Source organism: Canis lupus, chromosome 27 (genome assembly GCF_003254725.2).
Source record: "Canis lupus dingo isolate Sandy chromosome 27, ASM325472v2, whole genome shotgun sequence".
Taxonomy (NCBI): domain Eukaryota; kingdom Metazoa; phylum Chordata; class Mammalia; order Carnivora; family Canidae; genus Canis; species Canis lupus.
The window spans coordinates 2,009,412-2,033,356 of record NC_064269.1 but is presented as its reverse complement, the minus strand read 5'-3'; the positions used below and the strand labels follow the sequence as shown (position 1 = coordinate 2,033,356).

At 46.8% G+C, this 23,945-nt stretch overlaps 2 protein-coding genes and 1 pseudogene across 7 annotated transcripts in view; 1 reads left to right on the top strand and 2 right to left on the bottom strand.

Annotated features, from left to right (window-relative positions):
* Positions 1-14,224, bottom strand: part of CSAD (cysteine sulfinic acid decarboxylase) — a 32,091-nt gene extending 17,867 nt beyond the window's left edge. Inside the window, 1 exon segment of the mRNA XM_035706969.2 lies at positions 14,084-14,224. The gene's annotated coding sequence lies outside the window, so the exon portion shown is untranslated.
* LOC125753870 (heterogeneous nuclear ribonucleoprotein A3-like) lies at positions 1,486-12,540 on the bottom strand (annotated as a pseudogene).
* On the top strand, positions 13,164-23,654 carry ZNF740 (zinc finger protein 740). 6 transcript variants are annotated; one of them, XM_035706976.2, is made up of 7 exons: positions 13,164-13,413; positions 14,612-14,933; positions 17,788-17,937; positions 18,276-18,365; positions 18,840-18,963; positions 19,291-19,409; positions 19,758-20,098. In XM_035706976.2, the coding sequence occupies exons 2-7, from the start codon at positions 14,925-14,927 to the stop codon at positions 19,773-19,775; spliced, it is 510 nt and encodes a 169-aa protein (XP_035562869.1). In that variant the 5' UTR covers positions 13,164-13,413; positions 14,612-14,924; the 3' UTR covers positions 19,776-20,098. The 6 variants fall into 6 exon arrangements, with proteins under 6 accessions (XP_035562869.1, XP_035562870.1, XP_035562868.1 ...); XM_035706977.2 differs by having other exon boundaries at positions 13,166-13,413; positions 19,751-20,098; XM_035706975.2 differs by lacking the exon at positions 19,758-20,098 and adding an exon at positions 20,354-23,654 and having other exon boundaries at positions 13,168-13,413; positions 14,612-15,133.
* The last annotated feature ends 291 nt before the right edge of the window (positions 23,655-23,945 follow it).

Genomic DNA, 23,945 nt, shown 5'->3' with positions numbered 1-23,945 from the left:
ATATCGTCTTAGAATAGTGGAGGATCCAAAGGCTTCCAGAGGTTAAACAAAATGAACAAATGAACCAAAACTGGGTCATAGACAAAAGACAGAGAATCAAACCAAATAAACCACCTCCAACACAGAAGAGAGGTGAGGGGAATACAAAGGGCTGTAGTGAGGGTAGTAACCACATTCAGAGGATAAAAGCACTTAACTTTTGTTATCTGCTCCCTGGATCCTCACCCCCTTCTTCCTTCTCTTCCTCCCTTCCTTCTTTCAATATTCGTTCAGTATCGAATATGTGCCAAGCATTCTGGGGCACCTGGCTGGCTCAGTTGAGAGTTCAAGCCCTAGTTGGGCATTGTGCTTACTTAATAAAATAAATTTTAAAAAGAAGAAGAAGAAGAAGAAGAAGAAGAAGAAGAAGAAGAAGAAGAAGAAGAAGAAGAAGAAGAAGAAGAAGAAGAAGAAGAGGAAGAAGAAGAAGAAGAAGAAGAAAAGAAGAAGGAGAAGGAGAAGGAGAAGGAGAAGAAGAAGAAGAAGAAGAAGAAGAAGAAGAAGAAGAAGAAGAAGAAGAAGAAGAAGAAGAAGAGGAAAAGGCCACAGCCCTGCCCTCATGAAACTCGCAGTCCGAGCAAAGTCACCCGTAAGCCAACTCTCACGCACAGAGGTGATTTTGTTTGGTTTGCATAGCATGTTTTGTCTTTTTTTTTTTTTTCCTAAGTAATGTCTATGCCCAAAGTGGAGCTCAAACTCATGATCGAGAGTCACATGCTCTACCAACGGAGCCAGCCAGGCACCTCTCCTTTAAAGCTTTTTTTCTTTTTCCAAGTTAAAAATTCCTTAATTTTTTATTCCTGTATGATATCACTACCACAATTTACAGGCCAATATACTTCATGTAAAAGACAAAGCTACAACAGATAAAAGACCTCAGGGATTTACACCTAACTGACACCACATTGCATTAACCAACAGCTGCACTGTTTGCAAACTGTGGCTATGACAGTCCTGAACAAGAAGGGTTCCGGCTGAAGCTGTAGTCGCTTCTGTGACCACGGATCAGCATTCCTTCTGTGGCAGATGTTCACAGTTCCTCTAATGCATTCGGGACGACCGTCTCGAAGTAACCTGCAGCCTTCCTGACAATCCTGGCTCTCTCTTCTGCTAAGAACTGTAGCCCTTTTCTTCTGAAATTGTTTAGAACCTTCTGCTGCTACACCATATCCACCACTTTCACCACCAGATCCATAACCACCACCAGAGCGACTGCCCGAGCTTCTTCCACCAAAACTGCCCTCCTTCACGGGTCCATAATTTGATGGCTGTTGTCCACTGTAGTTTCCAAAATCAGTCTAGTTCCCACCACCACCATAGTTACCTCCAAAACTTCCTCCTTCAGAGTAACCATCATATCCTCCACCACCACCTCCACTTCCTTGGTTTCCATATCCCGGTCCACCACCACCGGAGCCTCCTCTACTGCTATAACCAGGACCACTGTCATGTTGCCACCGTCACCTCCAAATCCATTATACCCACCACCGCCTCCTCCATAACCACCTCAGCTGCCGCCACCTCCACCACCATAGCTTCCTCTTCCACCAAAGTTTCCTCCACGGCCAACATTACCACCACCTCCAAAGTTTCTCCCACATCCCACGAAGTTGCCAGCTCCACCTCCACGACTTCTTTGTGATCCAGCAGACTGCATCTCTTGTTCAGAAAGGGCCTTTTTCTTTTTTTTCTTTTCTTTTTTCTTTTTCTTTTTCTTTTTTTTTTTAGATTTATTTATTTATTTATTCAGAGAGAGAGGCAGAAACACAGGCAGAGGGAGAAGCAGGCTCCATGCAGGGAGCCGGATGTGGGACTCGATCCCGAGTCTCCAGGATCACACCCCAGGCTGCAGGAGGCGCTAAACCGCTGCGCCACCGGGGCTGCCCAGAAAGGGCCTTTTTCACCTCACAATTATGCCCATATGGTATTTCTGATCAACAATTTTATCAACTGTATCATGGTCATCCAAAGTTACAAAAGCAAATCCTCTCTTTTCTCCACTGTCTTCCATAACTTCTATGGTTTCAGCCTTGCCATACTTTTCAGAGTAGTCTCTCAAATTATATTCTCCTCCATCTTCTTCAATACTACCAACAAAAATCTTCTTCACTCTTGGATGGGCACCAGGCTTGACAGAAGCCTCTCTAGAACTAGCTCTCTTTGGTTCCACTACACGCCCAACAACCTCGTGTGGTGGGGCACACATTGCTGCATCCACCCCTTCAACACAAGGGTAAGTCACAAAAGCAAACCCCTGGAATGTTTTGTTGGGGGTCTCTCATCACTACGCAATCTCTAAGTGTGCTCCATTTTTCAAAATGTTCCCTTAAACTACCATCTGTAGTTTCAAAGCTCAAACCACCAATAAACAGTTTTCTCAACTGCTCTGGTTCCTTTGGATCATGGCCCTCCATTTTGAGACCCGACTCACCTCTTCCATCTCAAGTTTAATACGCTGTTTTAAAGCTTTAAAAAGAAATAATAAAATAATTTTAAAAATAAAGCTTTTTAAAAATAATTGTTAATACTGAAACTTCTAGCTTCTCGTGAAAAAAATCAGAAGGCCGAACAATACTAGTCTGAATTAATAAATAGCAACGATCACCTGTAGTTGGAGTTGCCCCTTTTTATTATTGTAGTTTTGCATTCATTATGCTATCTTTCCATTTTTTAAAAATTCTTGAGTAAGCAATATGTTCAGGTAGCTCAAAAATCAAAATATAAAAATATTAATGGTGAAAAGTCTAATTACCACCCCATTCCATGTACCCCATTCCCACCTCCATCCCCACAAGTAACAATTTCTAATAGTTTTTTTTTAATGTTTTTTTTTTAAGAATTTATTTATTTATTCATGAGAGACATGGTGGGGGTGGGGGGGAGAGGCAGAGACACAGGCAGAGGGAGAAGCAGGCTCCATGCAGGGAGCCTGACATGGGGCTTGATCCCAGGACTCCAGGATACACCCCAGGCCGAAAGCAGACGCTTAACCGCTGAGCCACCCAGGGATCCCCTCTAATAGTTTTTTGGGTAACTTTTAGAGTCTTTAATGCAAATACTAACAAATGTGGGTATATATTCCTATTTTTCTCTGTTTTCACACAAAGGATAGCATATAATCACTGATTTGCACCTTGCTTTCACTTAACAATACACAGGTGATCCTTTATCAGTACATACAGAACTTCCATGTTCTTTTTTTTAATCAAACAGCTTTATTGAGGTGGAATTCACACGCCATAAAATATAACCCTTTAAATTACACATTTCAGGGGTTTTTCAGTATAGTAACAGAATTGCACAATGACCACCAGTCATTCCAGGACAAATTCATCACCCCCCCAAAAAGAAACTCTTTAGTGGCCACTCCTCATTCTCCATTGCCCATCCACCTGCCCATCCCTGCCTCCAGCCACCACTACCCTATTTTCTGCCTCTACAGAGTTGCCTATTCTGGACATTTCATATAAACAGAACCATACAAAATATGACCTTCCTTTGAAGACATGGCTTCTCTTACTGATCATAACGTTTTCTTCAAGGTTCATCCGTGTTAAAGCATATTATCAGCACTTCATTCCCTTTCATAGCCAAATAATATTCCGTAATATGGATATTCCACATTTTATTTGACTATTCGCCAACGAAAGTACATTTGGATTGTATATACTTTTTGGCTATTGTGAACAGTGCTGCTATGAATATACATGTACCAGTTTTTGTGTGGGTACATGTTTTCAATTCTCCTAGGTTCAAACCTGGTAGTGGATTTGCTGGGTCATACGGGAAGTCCAACGTTTTGAGGAATAGTCCAAACCAGTTTTCCGAGGTGCTGGTACCATTTTTACAGTCCCATCAGTACTGTATGAGGGTTCTAATTTTTCCATATCCTTGGCAGACTTATTAGCTTTTTCTTTCTTTCTTTTTTTTTTTAGCTTTTTCGTTATAGCCACTGCATTTGTAATTTTGATAAGGATTGCCAACATCCACGGAGGTCGTACCGGTGTATGCAAGTGCTTGCGTTCTTAGCCTCCGTAGCAGAGTATGCTGTCAAACTTCTGCATCTTTTCAGCTTGAGCAGTAAAAAATGATATCTTAGTATGGTTTTATGTTAGTTGAACAGCTGCATCGATCAGTTTTGCTGTGGTAACTAATGGCTTCACGATCCTACTGGCTGGCAACAACAGAAGTTTCTTTCTCTTTCATGGTTTATGTTGATTGTGTGGTTGGCTAGAATTCAGATTCATGTACCTTTATTCCAAGACCTAGGCTGAAGGAACAGCCCCTACCTGGGACACAATGTTCTCAAGGCAGAAGGAAAGGCGCAAAAGGCAGAGAAAAACCATCCACTCTTAAAACTTCTTGGCCAAAAAAAAAAAAAAACAAAAACTTCTGGGCAGCCCTGGTGGTGCAGCGGTTTAGCTGCCTCCTGCAGCCTGGGGTGTGATCCTGGAGACCCGGGATCGAGTCCCGCATCGGGCTCCTGCATGGAGCCTGCTTCTCCCTCTGCCTGTGTCTCTGCCTCTCTCTGTGTGTGTTTCTATGAATAAATAAAATCTTTAATAAAAAAAAAAAAACTTCTGCTCCTCCCTGGGATATGGCCCATGTGCTCCCACCCTGTTGACCAGGGCACACCCCAAAGCAGCGGGATGAGGATGTGCGTTCCTCCCCCTGGTGTGCGCTGCAAAGCTCATGGCCCTGGTGGAGATGTAAACTCTTGTCGCAAGGCCAACTGGACATCAGCCCTCAAAATTTTGCATTCTATTTCGCCTCAGTCCACACCAGTCCACCTCACACATCCGCACATCATCTACCTGCCTGGTCCTGTAGATAACCGAGTCGGAGCCCCTGGCCTAAAGGGTCCTCTCCTCCTCCCTCGGGGATGTTCTCATTATCCCCCCCTCATTTCTTCAACTCTCCTTCCTACTATCTCTCATAGTGTTTTATTTATTTATTTATTTATTTATTTATTTATTTATTTATTTATTTATTTAATTTATTTTTTGCTCCTTACATTTCTTTTCTTTTTTTTTTAAGATTTTATTTCTTTATTCATGAGAGACACAGACACTCATAGTGTTTTAAATTGTTTAAACCTGTCACCCATTCCCCATCTAGCCACCTCCTCGTCACCACCAACCTTCTGAAAAGAATGGTCTCCACCCCATTTTCACCTTCCCTCCTCTCACGCTTTCCTCAGCCCACCACCAAATCCGATGGACACACATCACTTTTATCCCAGAAACATTTTACTTCACTGGCTTCCATATGATTACCGCCTGCCATTTCTTAGTTGCCTTCACACTTTCACCTTCCTCTGGCCCTCCCGCAAATGCTAGAGGCCCTCGGGGCCCTGTGAGTGCCTCTTTTACCTGTTGAACTCTGCACCACCCTCTGGACAATCGCATCCGTCCCTAGGGCTACCTGCTGGTAGCTCCTCCACTCCAGACCTCTCTCCTGACTCCAGGTCCGAGAAGCCACCTGCCTAATTTAGAAGTCTCATGGGCACCTCGTACTCAGTAGGCCCAAATTTAAACTCCATCTCAGCCCTCTCAAATATGCTCTCATTCTTAGGTTCCCTGGTTTGATGAAAGGCACCATCTTCTACTGGTTACTCAAACTTAGATTCTTTTTTTTTTTTAAGATTATTTACTTATTTATTTATTTATTCATGAGAGATACAGAGGGGGGTGGGGGGCAGAGACACAGGCAGAGGGGAGAAGCAGGCTCCAAGCAGGAAGCCTGATGTGGGACTCAATGGGACCCCAGGACCACGCCCTAGGCTGAAGGCGGCCCTAAACCGCTGACCCACCAGGGCTGCCCTCAAACTTAGATTCTGATTGATTTCCTGTCTCCTCATCCTTCACTAATTTTTTTCCTTTTCATTTAAACTTCAAATATTGGTGATCCCTGGGTGGCGCAGCGGTTTGGCGCCTGCCTTTGGCCCAGGGCGCGATCCTGGAGACCCGGGATCGAATCCCACAACGGGCTCCCTGTGCATGGAGCCTGCTTCTCCCTCTGCCTATGTCTCTGCCTCTCTCTCTCTCTCTCTCTCTGTGACTATCATAAATAAATTAAAAATAATGATAATAATAAAAATAAACTTCAAATATTGTTACATCTTTCTCTCTCATTCAAAAACATCAGCACACAGTAAAACGTGGTAAACCTTCACATTTTTACTATAGGCTATGTTGTAAAATTCTTTTCCTTAAAAACACTTCAAAGGGAAAATGGTAACCTTATAGTGGAGAAACCTGGTGGACACCTCCCTACCCAAGTGATCGAGGCAACATCACTAATAATGAACAGACTGACATACGGTCCTCCTAACGTGAGGCACTGAAAGCACTCAATAGCACTCCTGTTACATTTCTGCCAAATATGCATAATCCAAATTTAATTGTAAGGAAACAGATATATCTAAATTGAGGGGCATTCTAGAAAGCAGCTAACCTGTTATTTTTCAAAAATGCCAACGTCAGGATCCCTGGGTGGCTCAGCAGTTGAGCATCTGCGTTCGGCCCAGAGCATGATCCTGGAGTCCCAGGTTTGAGTCCTGCATCGGGCTCCCCTCGAGGAGCCTGCTTCTCCCTCTGCCTGTGTCTCTGCCTCTCTCTCTCTCTCATGAATAAATAAATAAAATCTTTAAAAAAAAATCAATGTCATGAAAATCAAAGAAAGATTGAAGAACTGTTCCAGAAACAGAGACATTACAATCAAAAGGAATGTGTGAACTTAAATCAGCTCCCAGATGAGGAAGAAAAAAATCCTGCTATGAAGAACATTATTGGAACAACTGGTGGAAGCGGACTGTGCATGGCATCACAAATATTAGTATTCTATGTTAAATTTCCTTAATTTGATCATTGTACCATGGTTATGTAAGAGAATGTTCTTATTCTGAGAAAACGTACTGAAACATTTCACAGAAAAGGAGTATGATATCTGCAACTTTCTCTTAGTTCACAAAAAGACAACACTGTATCTATAAGCATTTTTAGAATAACAGTTTTATTCAGATATGATTCACATACCATAAAGTTCATCCTTTTAAATTGTATAATTCAGTGGGTTGTTGTTTTTTTTCTTTTTAGGATACTCACAAAGTTGTGTGTTGTTCACATTATTTAATTTCAGAACATTTTCATCATCCCAAAGAGAAACCTCATACCTATTAGCAGGTATGAATCACCATGCATTTTTCAAAAGACTGAAAGAGATGGAAAAAGCCTTCAAAATATTAAGTATGGTTATTACTGGCTATTGGAATTATAGACCATTTTAATTTTCTTATTTATCTACCTATACTTTTATAATTGTATATAACTTCATATTACTCACGTAATTAAAATAAAGGATTTTTTGATCGACAAGAAAGATTAAGGAGGTTAAGGGGCAATGAAAACTCCAAAATATACAAACCACCAGGCTCAAGAATGGCCCTGGTACAATCATGTGGTTTTCCCAGTCCCCAGTCCACTCTCTCTTATCAAAAAGGTCTAACTGGTGACAAAAGTAGCCCTATGCTGCTCATTTCTATTGCGCAGCCCAAATGGAGAGAGAGGAACAGGTTTATCTAGCTCAGCAAACACTGACTCAGTATCTATCCCTGGCACGGGCACTACCTGGGGGGGAGGGAGGGCACTGTGTCTGCCCTGTGCCCTCCAGCTAACAGGCCAGTAGGGAGGTGGGCAGACGCACTTGCCACAAAGGAGTGGAATGTTCACCAAGAAAGGCAGGGCTGGGGCAGCCCCGGTGGCGCAGCGGTTTAGTGCCGCCTGCAGCCCAGGGCGTGATCCTGGGGAGCCTGGATCAAGTCCCACATCGGGCTCTCTGTATGATGCCTGCTTCTCCTTCTGCCTGTGTCTCTGCCTCTCTCTCTCTGACTCTATGAATAAATAAATAAAATCTTTAAAAAAAAAAAAAAAAAAGAAAGGCAGGGCTGGCTAATTCTGCTCAATTGGCCCAGGGCAGCCTTCAAAGAGAAAACATGCCAGACTTAAAGCGATAGAGAGCTGGTACAGGAAAAGACTAATCAGTAATCATTACAATACTATTTGAATAACTGATAGGGTGGGCCTGAGAGGAAGAACTGTGTCACAGAGGTTAGGGAAGGTCACACAGGAGGAAACCTGCCTGTAGGCATAAAAAAAATCAGGGCAGTTGCTTCTTAAAGCATTTTCGGCCAGGCTTCTAATTAGAAAATGACAACACTGACCTCCATCCTATCTACCTGTTCACAAATCCCACAGACTCAATACCCACATCCATAAAGGCACCAATTCTCCTTATGTGTACAGTGTTTTCTCCTCCTTCTAGGTTGTAAATTCCTGGGGGTTAAAAACTTATCTTTAAGGAAAGCACTAAATACAAAAAAGGCACTCAAAAAAATGTTAGTTTTCATCCCTCCCCACTCTCCTCTCTCTTCCCCTAAGGTCTTGCACAAAGACACTCAACAAACATCTGGGTGAATTGACCAACTATTTCCAGGTACTAAAAAATAATGCTGCATTCTACATACATTTCATTTGCATAGACCAAAAATCTGTATTAATGATAATTTAGAAGATTTGCAAAGGGACTTTTCTCTGTCAAAGCCTTCTCATCAAAAAAAAAAAATTTTTTTTTATTAAAAAAAAAAAAGCCTTCTCATCTATGACTTCATTTGATCCTCACAGTAGTGCTGGAAATCAGACTGAAAGGTATTAACTTATTCACTCTGGTTTTCAAGATGAGGACCAGAGATCAGTTCAGAGTTAATTTGTCCAAGATTACACAGATGACACAAGAACATGCCAAGATCTCTGATTTTCTGAATTCTAGGCTAGTACCTCTCCCACTACATTACTGGTTACTTTTAAGTCTGGCATTTCTCACTACCTCTCACCACACACAAAAATAAACTGCAGCTAAGATAAAGACATAAGCTGAAAATACACAACTATAAGAATGTCAAATGGGACTACAGGGAAATATTTTTGTAATCTTGAGGTAGTGTCACAAAAACCCCAGAGCCACAGGCAAACTTGATTACATAAAACTTTTAAAATTCTGTGTAAAGAAACACACCATTAAAGTGATTAAAAAATAAAATAAAAAAATAAAGTGATTAAATATAACTCATGGCTTTACCCCACCCCTCATTATTTTACCCATTCCATGTTTTCCAAAGTGATTTTTGCTCTCCTTGCAATTATTCTTTTCCATGAAAATTTTAATATTGGGTTAAATTCCATGCAAGGTCCTGGGTTTTTGTTTTGTTTTGTTTTTAAGATTTTATTTATTCATGAGAGAGAGGCAGAGGGAGAAGCAGGCTCCATGCAGGGAGCCCGATGTGGGACTCGATCCCAGGTCCCCAGTATCAGACCCTGGACTGAAGGTGGCGCTAAACCACTGAGCCACCCGGGCTACCCGCAAGGTCCTGTTTTAATTAATAGCAAAAACTCACATCTCTACAAAATTGTCTTTCTATTAACAGCCATGGTAAAACTATCCATTCAACCAAGACCTTTTTGTCTTTCACTAAAACAGTCTGAATTTTTTTTTTAAGAGATCTAATTTATTCATGATAGACATAGAGAGGCAGAGGGAGAAGCAGGCTCCATACTGGGAGCCCGAAGTGGGACTGGATCCCAGGACTCCAGGATCACATCCTGGGCCGAAGGCAGGCGCTAAACCACTGAGCCACCCAGGGATCCCATGAATTTCTTTTTTAAGAAGATTTTATTTATTTATTTGACACAGACAGCACAAGAGCAGAGGGAGCAGCAGGCAGAGGGAGAAGCAGGTTCCCCAGTGAGTAGGGAACCCAATGTAGGGGTTGATCCCAGGACCTGGGGATCATGACCTGAACCAAAGGTAGACGTTTAACTAAGCCACTCAGGCACCCCTAGAAATGTAGTAATATTCTTATTGTGAGATTATTTATTTCACATTTTTATGGATGCTATTGTTCGTATATTTTATGTACACAATTTTTGTTAATTTCATATTTGAGCATACTGAACTCACTAGTTTTCATATTTTGTCAATCAATCCTCTTTCTAGTTGAATATATCATATGAAAATAATGAAAATAAATAAATAAATAAATAAATAAATAAATAAATAATAAATAAATAAATAAATAAAATAAAGGGCAGCCCCGGTGGCGCAACGGTTTAGCGCAGCCTGCAGCCTGGGGTGTGATCCTGGAGATCTGGGATCAAGTCCCATGTCGGGCTCCCTGCATGGAGCCTGCTTCTCCCTCTGCCTGTGTCTCTGCCTCTCTGCCTGCCTCTCTCTCTCTCCGCCTCTGAATAAATGAAAGAAAGAGAAGAAAGAAAGAAAAAGAAAGAAAAGGAAAGAAAGAAAGAAAGAAAGAAAGAAAGAAAGAAAGAAAGAAAGAAAGAAAGAAAGAAAGAAAGAAAGAAGAAAGAAAAAATAATGAGACTTTTCGGTGGCCAAGAGCTCCAGTAAAATATTAGTTTTAATGGTAAACATTCTTATGTTATTTCTATTTTTGATAGGAATGTTTCAGATAATTTCCTGTAAAGCATGATTTGCTGTAAAAAAGAAAAGGCTGATAAACAAAAAACTAAGAGAAAGTATTTTAAATGCAAATGACAAACGAAAAGTTAATATAACTTAGAGAAGATGCAACAGAGGTTGCTAAATTCCACTACTGATGATACACAAATTTAAGCGATGAAATTACTATTTTTCATCTATTAAATTGGCAACTCCACTAAAAATTCATAGTATCCAGTATTGCTATGTTGCAGGAAATGGGGACATTCACTCCTGTTTCTGAGTGAGTCTGTAAATTATTACAAACTGAAATTCAACTTTACAGAATTGACCGAAATTTATTTTTTTTAAAGATTTTATTTATTCATGAGAGACACACACAGAGAGAAAGAGGCGGAGGGAGAAGCACGCTCCACGCAGGGAGCCAGATGTGGGACTTGATCCCGTGACTCCAGGATCAGGCCCTGGGCCCACAGCAGTGCTAAACCACTAAGCCACCCGGGCTGCCCTTGACTGAAATTTAAAATGCACATATCCTATCTACAAATCTACTAATGCAAAAGGATAACCATATGAAGATCTTCCTTATGGCATTGTTTATAAGCCAAAATAACGAAATTAACCTAAATGTTCATCAGGATGAGTCTGGACAAAAAAAAAAAAAAAAAGGATGAGTCTGGACAAATCAAAGTACAAATAGAAGTTAGAATATTACACAACAATTGTTAAAATATTAAAGAACTTAGATGTCTACAATCTAACACTTCTGTCCAGCACTGAAGGTGCTCAATAAATACACTGGATGAAAAATAAATTTGTGCAAGGGGTAACTGGGTGGCTCCATCTGTGAAGCATCTGCCTTCTGCTCAGATCAGAATCCCAGCACCCTGGGATCCAGCCACGTTGGGCTCCCAGCTCAGCCCAGCATCTGCATTTGCCCCTCCCTCCTGTTTTTCTCTCAAAAAAAAAAAAATTTAAAAAAATATTTGTATGAGTATAGAAAAAGACCTGAATGTACATTTGCCAAACTAATAAAAGTGACTATCTTCAGAAGTACAGAAGAAGAAACATCACACTTCTTGCCTTTTATTCTTTCGTGTGTGCGCATCTGTCAAAATAAATATGAGCTAATTTTTTTAAAAATATTTCAAAAAAATTTTTTAAATATTTATTTCAGGGCAGCCTGGGTGGCTCAGCGGTTGGGCACCTGCCTTCGGCCCAGGGCGTGACCCGGGGGGTCCTGGGATAGAGTCCGCCTTAGGCTCCCTGCATGGAGCCTACTTCTCCCTCTGCCTGTGTCTCTGCCTGTCTCTCTCTCTCCTCTCTGTGTTTCTCATGAATAAATAAAATCTTTTTTTTAAAAAGTAAATAATTAAAAAAAAAATTTGTATGAATATAGAAAAAGACCTGAAGGTACATTTGCCAAACTGGTAAGAGTGACTATCTTCAGAAGCACAGGATAGTAGAAGAAAAAACTTCACACTTCTTGCCTTTTATTCTTTCGTGTGTGCAGGATCTGTCAAAATAAGTATGAGCTAATTTTTAAAAAAATATTTATTTCAAAAAAAAAAAAGAAAAAAAATTTATTTCAAAAATAAATAAATAAAAAATAAAAATTTATTTCGAGGCAGCCCGGGTGGCTCAACGATTTGGCGCCTGCCTTTGGCCCAGGGCGTGACCCCGGGGTCCTGGGATCGAGTCCTGCGTCGGGTTCCCTGCATGGAGCCTGCTTCTCCCTCTGCCTGTGTCTCATCAATAAATAAAAACCCTTAAAAAAAATTTATTTCTGATAACATTTCTCTATTTCATCAATTTCATCATGAGTCTAAGAGCACAAAGATTTGCTGTCAACGGCTCAAAACACAAAGCGCTGGGGGAAACGAAACCCGTGTACAAAGGGATAGTTGGGAATGCCTCTTTTTTTTTTTTCACAATTTAATTTTTTTTCTTTTGACATCTCAATTGGTGTTTCCTAAACCCACAGCCTGACAGCACCTGCAGCAGAAGCTGGGCCTTAAACGGAACCGACAATTCCTTCCATTAGGAGCACCTGGCACAGTCCATCATCAGCGGGGCCTGCCCCCAACGGCCGGGGGTGGGAGACTAAGGAGGGGTCACGGTCTCCGTTTCCTTAGCGCGGACACAGGCGCCGCCGCGGCGCTCAGGCTCGGAGGGAGCTGACCGTGCGCTGAGCCGGGCCCCACGGCGTCCTCCCGGCGGGGAGAAGATGCCGCCCGTCCGCAGGCCTGGGCTGGCGCAGCGCGGTGGGGCACCCAGGGTCGCCTCGGGGGCCTGGCTCGAGTTCACCCCGCAGAAAGTTAACTCCTCCCGGCCGGCTGGGCGGCCCAGGCTCAGAAGCGACAGGGAGACGGTCGGCGAGCGAGGGAGGCCAAGGCGCGTCCCCAACGAGCCTTAATCGACCCACCTAGCAGAACCCTCAAAGCGCACCTGGCGCGCGTCACCTGACGGTCTCCGTTCCTGCCCTCAGCCAAGATGGCCGCCGGGGGGCGCGCCCACGGCACGGCGCACGCGCGCCGCCGCCGGCCCGCCCCCTTTCCCGTCCTCCCGCGCGCCGGCCCCGCCCCCTCGCCGGCGGCGCCCCCTCCCAGCGTCCTCGGCCTCACCCCCTTTCTGGCTGCTCCCGCCGGTCCCCGGCTCCGAGCCCGGAAGTGGATATCGCTGCTCGGCTGAGGGGGCGCGGGGGAGGGGGAAGTGCTTCCGGGGAAACGGGCCCCGGGTTGGTGTTTGTAAACTTGCCTCGGTCCCGGCAGGGCAGCGGCGGCCCCAGGCTTGGCACGGGGCGCTGGGGCCTGGAGGAGGCGCCGCGCGGCGGGGGAGGCCGCGGGAGGCCGCGCCCGGCAGGTAGGGGCGCGCCTCGGGGAGCGCGGCGGCGTCCGGGCGGGCGGCAGCGCCTCGGCAGCGCGCAGGCCGTGGGGCGCCGCGCGGGAGGGGGAGGGGGAGGGGAAGGCGGGAGGGGGCCGGCCGGGGCGGGCCGGGGCGCGCCGGGAGCGCCGGGGACGCGCGCGCTGCGCCCCCCGCCCGCCTGGAGGGCCGCGTCCCCGGCCGGCGGAGGGGTGGCCTGGCGGGGGCGCGGGCGCGGGCGCGCTCGTCCTCGGGGCGGCTGGAGGGGAGGGGAGGGGGAGGAGGGGACGCGCGGCGCCGACCTGCCCGCCTGCCTGCCTCCCTCCTGCCGGCCTGCCCGCCTGCCTGCCCGCCCGCCTGCCCGCCTGCCTGCTGCCGGCCTGCTTGCCCGCCTGCCTCCTGCCTGCTGCCCGCCCGCCCGCCTGCCTCCTGCCGGCCTGCTTGCCCGCCTGCCTGCCCGCCCGCCTGCCCGCCGGCCTGCCTGCCCGCCCGCCTGCCCGCCGGCCTGCCTGCCTGCTTGCCGGCCTGCCCGCCTCCTGCCTGCTTACCCGCCTGCCTGCCTCCTGCCTGCCTCCTGCCCGCCTGCCTGCATGCCCGCCTGCCTGCCTCCTGCCCGCCTGCTTGCATGCCCGCTTGCCCGCCTCCCCGCCGCCGCAGCGAGTCTCCGTACCTTCGGGCGGACTCGGGGAGCGCGCACGTGTGGGCCGGCCCGGCGCACCCTGCCAGTCGGCCTGCTGCCTGGCTGCCCGGCTGCCCGAGCGAGCGTCCGGCGGTCGCCTCCGAGCATTTCTCTACTCCCCGGTGCTGGCCTCCTTAATAAAGTGCGAGCTTTGCGGCCCGGCCCACTCGACACAAAAGCCCCGAAGGGCCTCCGCCCCCTTCTCTTCGTAAAAAGGCAAATCCAAGCCGTGGGCCTGTTGCAGTTCCTCCATGAGCGCCCCCCCCCCCACCCCCCCGCCGCCCCCTGGTCGCTTTTACTCCCGTTGGCAGCTCCTCTTTGCCCTGGAGACCAGTTTCTTCTTCTGACCTAGAAAGAAAATTCTGCTGGACTAACGTCCTCTTTCTGAGGTTCACAGAGAGCACCCAGCCAAAAACAAAAACAAGACAAAACAACAACAACAAAAGTTCAGCCTACCGCGCACGTCCTTTGGCCTGAGAATGTTGCACCTAACAGCCCCGTCTCCCTTTGTGGTTTCAGGTTTCTGAAACGGAGCGTGGAACTTCAACGAGAAGATTTCATTTGGAAAACCCAAGACTGGCCGACTGTTTCTTCAGACCATAGACAGGAGCCAGGCAGAGTCCAGGGATTCTTGGAACCTCTATCTTCCCCCCCACTTGGAGGACACTAAGTTTTATTTGAAGACAAAGGCAGTTCAATATGGCAGCGGGACTGAAGGGACACGAAGGAGTTGTTACAGTGATTTGGTGACAGTTCTTCACACAACAGTGTCTTAGGAAAGGTGGACCAAGAAACTCCTGAACTTTTGGGTTACATTAAGTGAGAAATCAGCATGGCTCAGGTAAAAAGCTATAGAATCCTCCTCCTTCAAGATCACTGGGAAGCGTGTTTGCAGTTTCACTCTTGAATGCTGCCTTAGTCAACATATTGACCAACCCAGTGAGCCGAGCTCTGTATTAAGCACCAGGGGGAGATCTAGAGGAAGGAAAGGAGACAGGCCACAGCCCCTGCCTTCAGGGAGCTTCCAGTCAAATGAAGGAGGTAGGCTATTCTGCATCACAGGCACTGATGGGACTTTTGTAAAACTGCTCAGTTTACACTTGGTACGTTGAGTGCTGAGGGGCATGAGGGAGTGAACAGTGTGGTGAATGCTTCGTTTGTTTTTTTTTTTTTTTTTTCCAACGGGAATTAATTGAGCTCCTGTTACATGCAAGGCATTGTGCTGGGGATACAAAGATGAATAAGATTGTCCCCGTCCCCAGCACGCTTCCAGGCTAGTTGGGTTGGGGTGGGGGGAAATGGAGAGACAGTCTATAATTTATCTTTATATTCACAATACCTTGCATACTGGTTGGTTAGCAGTAGAAAAATCAATGGATCTGTTGATTGAAGAAACGTGCAATAATAAAGGTATGTACACTGCGGAGGAGAGAAGGGTACCTCTGCCTGGATGAAAAGAAGCAGATGAAGCTTGAAGAATGCATGGGATTTTGCTAGATAAACAAGCAGAACAGGGCATTCATACAAGGAGAACTGCATGGGCAGAGACTTAGAGGCATAAGAGAATGTGATGAGGTTAGGAGTACTGCGGGTAGTTGGCTAATTAAGGAGGAAAGAATTTAAACGGGTTATGGGGGGGCGGCCCAGGTTATGGGGGGTGGCCTGGTTGGCTCAGTGGTTTAGCGCCACCTTCAGTCCAGGGCGTGACCCCGGGGCCCCGGGATCCAGTCCCACATCAGGCTTCCTGCGTGGAGCCTGCTTCTCTCTCTGCCTCTCTGTGTGTCTCTCATGAATAAATAAATAAAATCTTTAAAAAAAAATTTAAACGGGTTATGGGGATAGGGTAGTTAGTGATAAAGGGAAAAGTTAGGATGAGGGAGTTGTTTCCTGGAGAAGTACAAGTATAACCCAAGGGCCTTTTATGCCTTGCTAAGGAATTCAACTTTATTCTGTAGAGAATGGGAGCTTTCTGAAGAACGTTAAGAGTAATGTCAGATCAGTGCATCTAGAAGGTAATTGTCATTGTGAGGGGACAGGATGGATTGGAGAGACAGGATGATCTGTTAGGTTGTTTTAAGTGTGGATAGCAAAGCTATGTGCAGGCATCCTCAGAGCTGCTCCCAGCTTTCTTCCAGGGACCCTCCCTTACTAGTCTCACCAGGATGACAGCCTGATTATAGTATAATTGGCTTTCTTCCAGCCACATGCATAGCTTCCTCCTTTTCATGCCGATTAGGAGCCCTTCGTTTTCTTCTTCCTTTGTTTGCAACCCACTTCATGGCATCATGTTCACTCTTGTTCTGAGAAGACTGCCTTTCACTGATCACTAACTTTGTACTGGGTACTGCTAGGCATTTGTATCTTATTTTCATTCTCATCAACCCTGCAAGAGTAGATGCTCTCATAAACATTTTGCATTTAAGGAAAATGAGATCTGAAGAGGTGGAGTAATTTGCCCAAGCTCACATGGTGAAACAGCAGAACTAAACTTTCCACCTCTAGACCTTTCTGTCCAAAGTCCTTGAAGGAGAGAGAGGGGGTCCCAGGATATACTAAAAGGAATTTCTAAAAGAAATTTTTTTAATTTTTATTACTTTTTTTTCCCCAAAAGTAATTTTTTTTTAATAAAATCACTTGTGGAAGTTTACTGATCAACTATTTCTTTAGTGTTTCTTAAAAAAAAAAAAATTTTTTTTCTAAGTAAGAAAAGTACATTCTCTAGTGCTGTCTAAACAAAGTCAGTTTGGAGAATATAGCCATGAAAAGAAATTTTTTTAATCGTTCCTATTTCAGTAATTTTTAAGGTGTACATAGAGTAGAGAATGTGAAAATGGATATAACGGATTATATATGGAAAACAGCATATATGGATTTGCACACAGATAAATGGACTTGGGGGTCAAGAGAAAGTGATACTCAATGGTAAAATCTTTCCAAGTGATTTAATTTCTGTACCCGTTATAATTGATGACACTTAGGAAACATAAAAATCTAAGGGGAGAATTGACCTAATTTTGCTGATAAGCATGTTTATGGGACCTGATAGAATATATATTTGGCACCAGTGAGGTCCGCCCATCATAAGTGGCCCCTGAAGCTGCTATTGAGAGGAGGAAGGATGGGGATCCCTGGGTGGCTCAGCGGTTGAGCATCTGCCTTCAGCCCAGGGCCTGATCCCAGTGCCAGGATCGAGTCCCACGTCGGGCTCTCTGCATGGAGCCTGCTTCTCTCTCTAGGTCTCTGCCTCTGTGTGTGTGTGTGTGTGTGTGTGTGTGTGTGTGTGTCTCATGAATAAATAAATAAAATCTTAAAAAAAAAAAGAGGAGGAAGGTTTGCTCTCCCATTTCCATGGCTCAGCAGGGTTAGCCGACCCTCCTGCCCATTCACAGGGCCTAGAAGTACCTAGTAACACGTTGACACACTGTCCCTACCACATTGCTAATGACCGAAGTGTCAATGATACCTGGCTATTGACTTGATGTGTATCTAAATGCTGATGAGTAACAACTGACTCCTGGTGAGGTGAGTTAGGGAGGACTCTTGAAGGAAGCAGTTTCGTGAAGAGTGAAGAGGGATGCTCCTTAGGGAGGCAGTTTGTTTGTGGCTGGGTGTGTAAGGTAGTTCTACGGAAGATGGCAGCCTGTTTTTGCCCTGCCCTGCCAGGTGACCTGACACCTCATCTCCTTTCAACTTAGGCAAGTCTCCTGGCTTGTGAAGGCCTAGCAGGTGTGAGTTTGGTTCCTACTGCAGCCAGCAAGAAGATGATGCTGAGCCAGATTGCCAGCAAGCAGGCCGAGAATGGAGAGCGGGCAGGTAGCCCTGATGTGCTGAGGTGCTCGAGTCAGGTACAGCGTTTGAGTCCATCGTGGCACCTGGGGGTCGGGTGGCCCAAGCTCTCTGCCAGGAGATGCCAAGCTTTGATTTCTCAGCGCTTCTGTTTAGGGAAGTGGGAAAAAGGGATCCAGCTGGGGAATGAATGAATGTGGGTATATTAGAGAGCTAAGGAAGGACTTTTCTTTATCTCTAACCCCTTAACACCATAGCACTTAGGAAATGGATGAATACCGTCTCTAAACCTTTGGGGCAGGTGGTTACTCTCATTTAGAAGTCTGCAAGCAGCATTTGGTTTCCTGTCTTGTGTGCAGAGATAGACTGTGAGTTTAGCTTTGATTTGTTTTAAAAGGGCCACCGAAAAGACAGTGATAAGTCCCGGAGTCGCAAAGATGATGACAGCTTGGCTGAGTCCTCTCATTCAAAGAAGACTGTTAAAAAGGCAGGTAATGGGGTAATCCCCAGTCTGGTACCATTTGGTAATGGGGTTAATCCTCCTTTTCTTTCCTCTGTGGTTCAACCTGGAGTTTTCCCTAGATATTTTGGTCACTCATAGCCAGTGAGTGTGTCACTGATTTCCTCCATAGACCGCGTTGGTCTTTGATCTCTGCACTCTTTGGAACATCCTTGGTAAAGGAACAGGAGCCAGGGAAGTGTGGGATCCTGTGGCAAAGGGCAGGCAGTGTCCCCCGCCTCCCCAGCCTCAGGTCATATTCGGAGGTGTTGGGTTTGATGGGCAGACAGCTTACCCATGCCCACCTCCTGCCTCAGAGGGTCTCTTAACTCTAGGGATGAGGGAGATGACAACATCAGAAAGATTACTTTGTCCAGCAACTGGAAATTGACTCAGAGTAGGATGGGGGCCGAGAGGAGGCTGAGAGGATAGCCTTATGACATGCCTGATTGTTGCCCCTAGGTGGTGGTAGTGGAACAAAACGGCTCTTTTCAAGTAAAGATTCCCAAAAATTTTATTTGTGAACACTGCTTTGGAGCCTTTAGGAGCAGTTACCACCTGAAGCGGCACATCCTTATTCATACTGGTAAGTCTTTTGCTCATAGTCAGTAGTTTGTAGTTTTTAGTGTGTGTGTGCAGCTCTTGTTGGGTTTGTTTTTAGAGGCCGATGTGCTCACTTCAGCAGCACACATACTAAAAAATGTTTCAGAGGCTGAGCGTGAGAAATAGAGGAAGAAGATAAGTGAATTAGCTGGAGAGATTTCTAGTGTCACTGAGACCAGCAGCTTTGAGGACCTTTCCCAATTAGGTGTCTGCACATTACTAAGAATTAAACGTTTCTGGGAAAATAGCTGGAATGAAGTCCCTGCCTTGTGTACCTCCTAATACTAACTTCTCTCTCCACCTGGGCCAGGTGAGAAGCCATTTGAGTGTGATATATGTGATATGCGCTTCATCCAGAAGTACCACCTGGAGCGTCACAAGCGTGTGCACAGTGGCGAAAAGCCCTACCAGTGCGAACGTTGTCATCAGGTAAGCTCACGTCATCCATCCGCCCCACACAGCAAACATTTCCTTCACCGAGAACCAGGACTAGCCGCCATCCTCTGCCCAATAGGAAGCCACCTCACACTCCTGGCCACCATAGACTTACTACCTCGGGGTGAGGTGCATCTCTCCGGCCTTATGCAACTGTTTTGGGGGAGGGGCCGTGGGAATCATGGTCACAACAATAGCAGCATTTCTTGAGTACTTCTGCACCAGGCACTGTGAGAGCATATTTGCAATAGGTTATTTTTTTAATCCTCATGTTAACTCCGTAAAGTAGCTGTGTTGCCATCATTTGGCTTTGGGGGAAATTGAGATTCAAAGAGAGTTAAGTTTCTAAGGACACAGTAGATCGAGGGCAGAGGCAGGATTCAGTCAGACTTCAGAGCTGGTGCACCTGGAAGAAGAAAGACGCTCTCTGCCCTGGGGGGGTTCAGTGTCTGATCTGATGGGAATGTGAGAGGACCAAAACAAGACACGAACAAAAGATGAGAAATGATAACAGCTAACATTTCCTGGATGCTTTGCTCCACTCTCTTACACTGAATCTCAAAACGCTAGAATGGAAGTTCCATGAGGCAGAGATTTTTGCCCCTCCGGTTCTCCACTCTATCCTCAGCCCCAAGAACTGTACCTGCCTTGAGACAGACAATAAATATTGGATGAATGACGTAGCCCTTCTGTGAAGGTACTTTTAGCCTCGTTACAGATGAGTGTCCAGATTGAGTGCTGTTAGATACCGTGGCCAAGGGCGCACAGCCAGGACTCAGACTTGAGAGCCTGTGCTCTTAACCACTGTGTGCTCCTGCCATCTGCGTACTCGTTGAGGGCTTGAGGAACAGGATGCGGCCCCCGTGTGGGGAAGGCAGAGCTAGCCAGCAGGTAGCTGAGGTTCTCCTCTCAACACTTAATCCTTCCTTTCTTCTCAGTGTTTTTCTCGGACAGATCGATTACTCAGACACAAACGGATGTGCCAAGGGTGCCAGTCCAAGACTTCCGACGGGCAGTTTTCTCTATAGGCGCAAGGGGCCCTGGGTGGTGGGAGTGATCAGAAGAATTTACCGAAGAGCGCACCCTCTCTGGTGTGATGGTGCCACCACCACCCCGTCTGTACCTGTCCCCCTCCTGGAGGAGTGGACCCAGGAAACCAGAAGAGTGCATCAGGGGACAGCGGCCTCAGAGCCTCAGCTCTGTAAATAATCTGAGACTATGAGTATCTCTGGGACGTTCCTCCAGCATTCCTGGGTAGGGAAGCTAGTCCCTGGACCCTTGGCTGAGGTTATAGGTGGGGACTGAAGGTACAGGACCAAGACTGGTGTGGCTCCCACAGCCTTGGACTCCAGCTGGCAGCTGACATGGAAAGGATTGGGGAGAGGGATTTGTTTGTTCTGTTCTGTTCTTGTTTTTGTTTTTCCAAAAGCAATTTTAGCAGCTACACTGTGGATACAGGTAATATGGAGGCATAGAGCCCTGGTCAAAGCAGGGACTATGGCTGGTCCAGCCCTCCCCAAAATTGAGTTTTTGGTTGCAGTTGATCCTCAGTGTTCACAGCCCTGCACCTCACCTTCTGTTTGAAGGAGAGTAGTATCAGGGATGGCAGCTGAGTTTGCATTGGTCTCCTTATACACTGTAGGGACAGAAGGAAGAATGGCGGGAGGAGCAGACAAGGGCTGGGTCCAACTAGAGTGGGCAGGTACCTCTTACTTCCTCCGGGGACAAGCAAGAGCTATGCCCACGGCTGTTGCCATGGCCCAGGCCACCCAGTACCTGATGGGGTCAGCTCAAGTGCCTTGTGGAGGGAACTTGGGTGAGAACGGCCCACGGAGCCCTTCCATGCCCTCTTGGGCACTCGATCTTGGAGATAGTGTGTGGCTACCTCGCTGCCATGGACTCCTGAGCCAGACAGAGGTGTTGAGCGCGTAGTCATGGATATCAAAGTGGGGCTGTCTCTCCTTGTGTCGTCTTAGGAACAACCTGAGACTAGTCCCAAGTTGAGCAGCAACTGTTCAAGAAACAAAGGAGTTTGGTGTCCCCTGATGTGACTGTTGAGCAGCGTGAGCTGCTCTCCCTGCCCAAGTCCTATCACTGTATTCAGGTAGAGGAGATAGGGTGTGGCCTTCGGTTCCAAAGAATAAGATCTTCGCTTCCTTCTTAATGGCCATCCCTACCCAACCAAGAATTAGGGGGGAAAGGGGTGCTGCAGAGAAAGGACTGAGGAAGAAACCTATTGTAGGTTTTGTTCTTAATCACGTTCTTTGCTCCTCTCTGCCCCAACACCACCACCCTATCCATCCCCAAAAAAGTGATCAGGGGTGTGTGTGTGTGTGTGTGTGCGTGTGAGAGCGTGCGTGTGCGTGCATGCAGGAGTGTGTTCATTCACATGTGTGCTTGCGTTTGGAGATGGCATATTATTGAGCCAAACCCTTCTCTGGCCCTCAGCTCAGGGGAGGATGAGCATGAAACAGCCCCCCCACCACCACCACCACGGAACCTGAAGGGTGCTTGAGGTCCCAGAAGGAGCTGAGGAACTCGATTTAGGGGAGTGAAGGGCTTTGTTTTGGAGGGGGGTTTGGGATTGATTCAGCAGGCTGGTTAGGGTGTTTAACCCAAGCCAAAGCTTGTAAACATGAATTTTCTAAAGTGAAATTAAAAAAAAAAAAACCTTGTTGTGGAAGGTTCTGGGGTTTGGTTGGCCCCCACTGTGACCTGCCCTGACCTGGAGAGGGGAGTAATCATGGAGGCTTGGTGAACCTGACCATGCTGTCAGTGGGGATCTAGGATGGCAGCTCCAGGCGGTGTGACTTCATTTCCTGGAAAGTGTAGGGAACAGCCGCAGAAAGCTCCCGGCTGCTACCTATTTGGGAGGGCGGGGGGAGGGGGGCTCTATACCTCTGAAATGTGAGGATTTCAGGGAAAAAGAAAGGCGTGGCACCCTACAGACTTTCCCTAATGGCACCTGAGATCCTTTGGGAGAGACACGGGGCGCGTGTTTGCTGCCTGTGCTCTCCAGCTTTGTGCTGGCACTTCCATTTGATACGGTCCAGAACCTAGACCTCAGTCCTCGCAGCTGCCCTGTGGTCCCCGCAGGCAGGGGTCTTCCTGTGTGTGAGGGCTGTGCTGGGGCTGGGGCTGGAACTGATCCTTCACTTCTGGGAATACATTCTTGGAAGGAAGCTCCATCTACAAAACTATTCTCCCACGAGCACTTTTGAAAATAGGAGGCTTCGTTCCCTGCCACTTGCAGCTAATCTGTTGAGGGTTGGGGTGTGTGTGGAGAAAATCCCATGAGTGACCTATGCCCCCACGTGTGCGGATGTGTGCTTAGGTCACAGTGCGCCCTGGACCCCCACGGCCCCAGCCTCCTGCCAGGGTGGGCGGAGGAGAGGCAGTTTGTGAGCAGATGTATAAAGAGCCATACCAGAAGCACCCCTGCCAAGGATTGGGTGTGGGGGAAACTCAGGAGCAGTAGGTGGTTAGTTCAGTCATCCAGGTGCTGAGCTGCTGGGGCCAAGGATGTGTGAGGAGAGAGGAGCAAAGAGGTGAAAGGAGTGATTCAGCCTCCCAGGGGGCCCAGGAGCCCCCTCACAACCCCAGGGAAACCACAGACTAAGCGCTGCAGAGGCACCTGGGCCCAAGGCCCCCGCCCTCCTCAGCTCACGGGGCCTAGCACTGGACAGATGCCTCAGGTGCATTTGGAGTGAAGGGAAAGGGAGGGAGGGCAGGCTCTCAGAGACCAGGACATGGGATTTGGGGGTCTGGGAGAGTAGCACCACTTCTGGGTGGGCCCTTGGACCGGGCCCTACCAGCCCTGCCCTTCCCTGCACCCCAACTCTTCTCCGTCCAGCCCCCAACAGCCTCTTTCATCACTTAGCTACTGATTGTGCCCTATGGCTTGACCTTGGAGGGTTAAATGAGACGTGGGGTCCCGCCACAACTTCTAACCCTCTCCCCAGATGCTCTTTGCCTCTGCTGCAGTCCTGGGGCTTTTATCTTAACAATCCCTCCTACTCTTCCTCTCTGTCCTCTTCTCTCTTTCTCTCTCTCTTTTTTTTTTTTTAATATACTTATTTTGCTATTGGGGGAGGGGAATATCAAATGAACAAGATCACTTTTAAATGGTAGTTTTTATAAGATGTTATAAACTTGTATCTTTTTACCATTAAAGTGCAGTGTATGTTCCTTCGTGATATATTTAGGATATTTAAATAAAAAGAAAATGGGGCTTTTCTACATACTATCTCTTTTTTGGGAAAGCTTTTACCTTGGGGCCAAAGTGGTTTTCCGTCCCCCCCCCCCAGCATAACTACCCTAAACGTCCAGCATCCTGGAAACCACCGGTTTAAAACTCCTCCACAGAAGAGCAACAAAGGAAAGTAGAAACAGGGTATCCCTTCTGAGTAGGGAAAAACCCAAAGCCCTGCCCGCCAGAACAGAGGGAGTTTAGGGTACCAGCGAGCTGCTCGAAGCGTGGCTCTGTAGCCTAGGTCAGCGCTACCTGAGGATTGAGCAGCCCACCTCCAC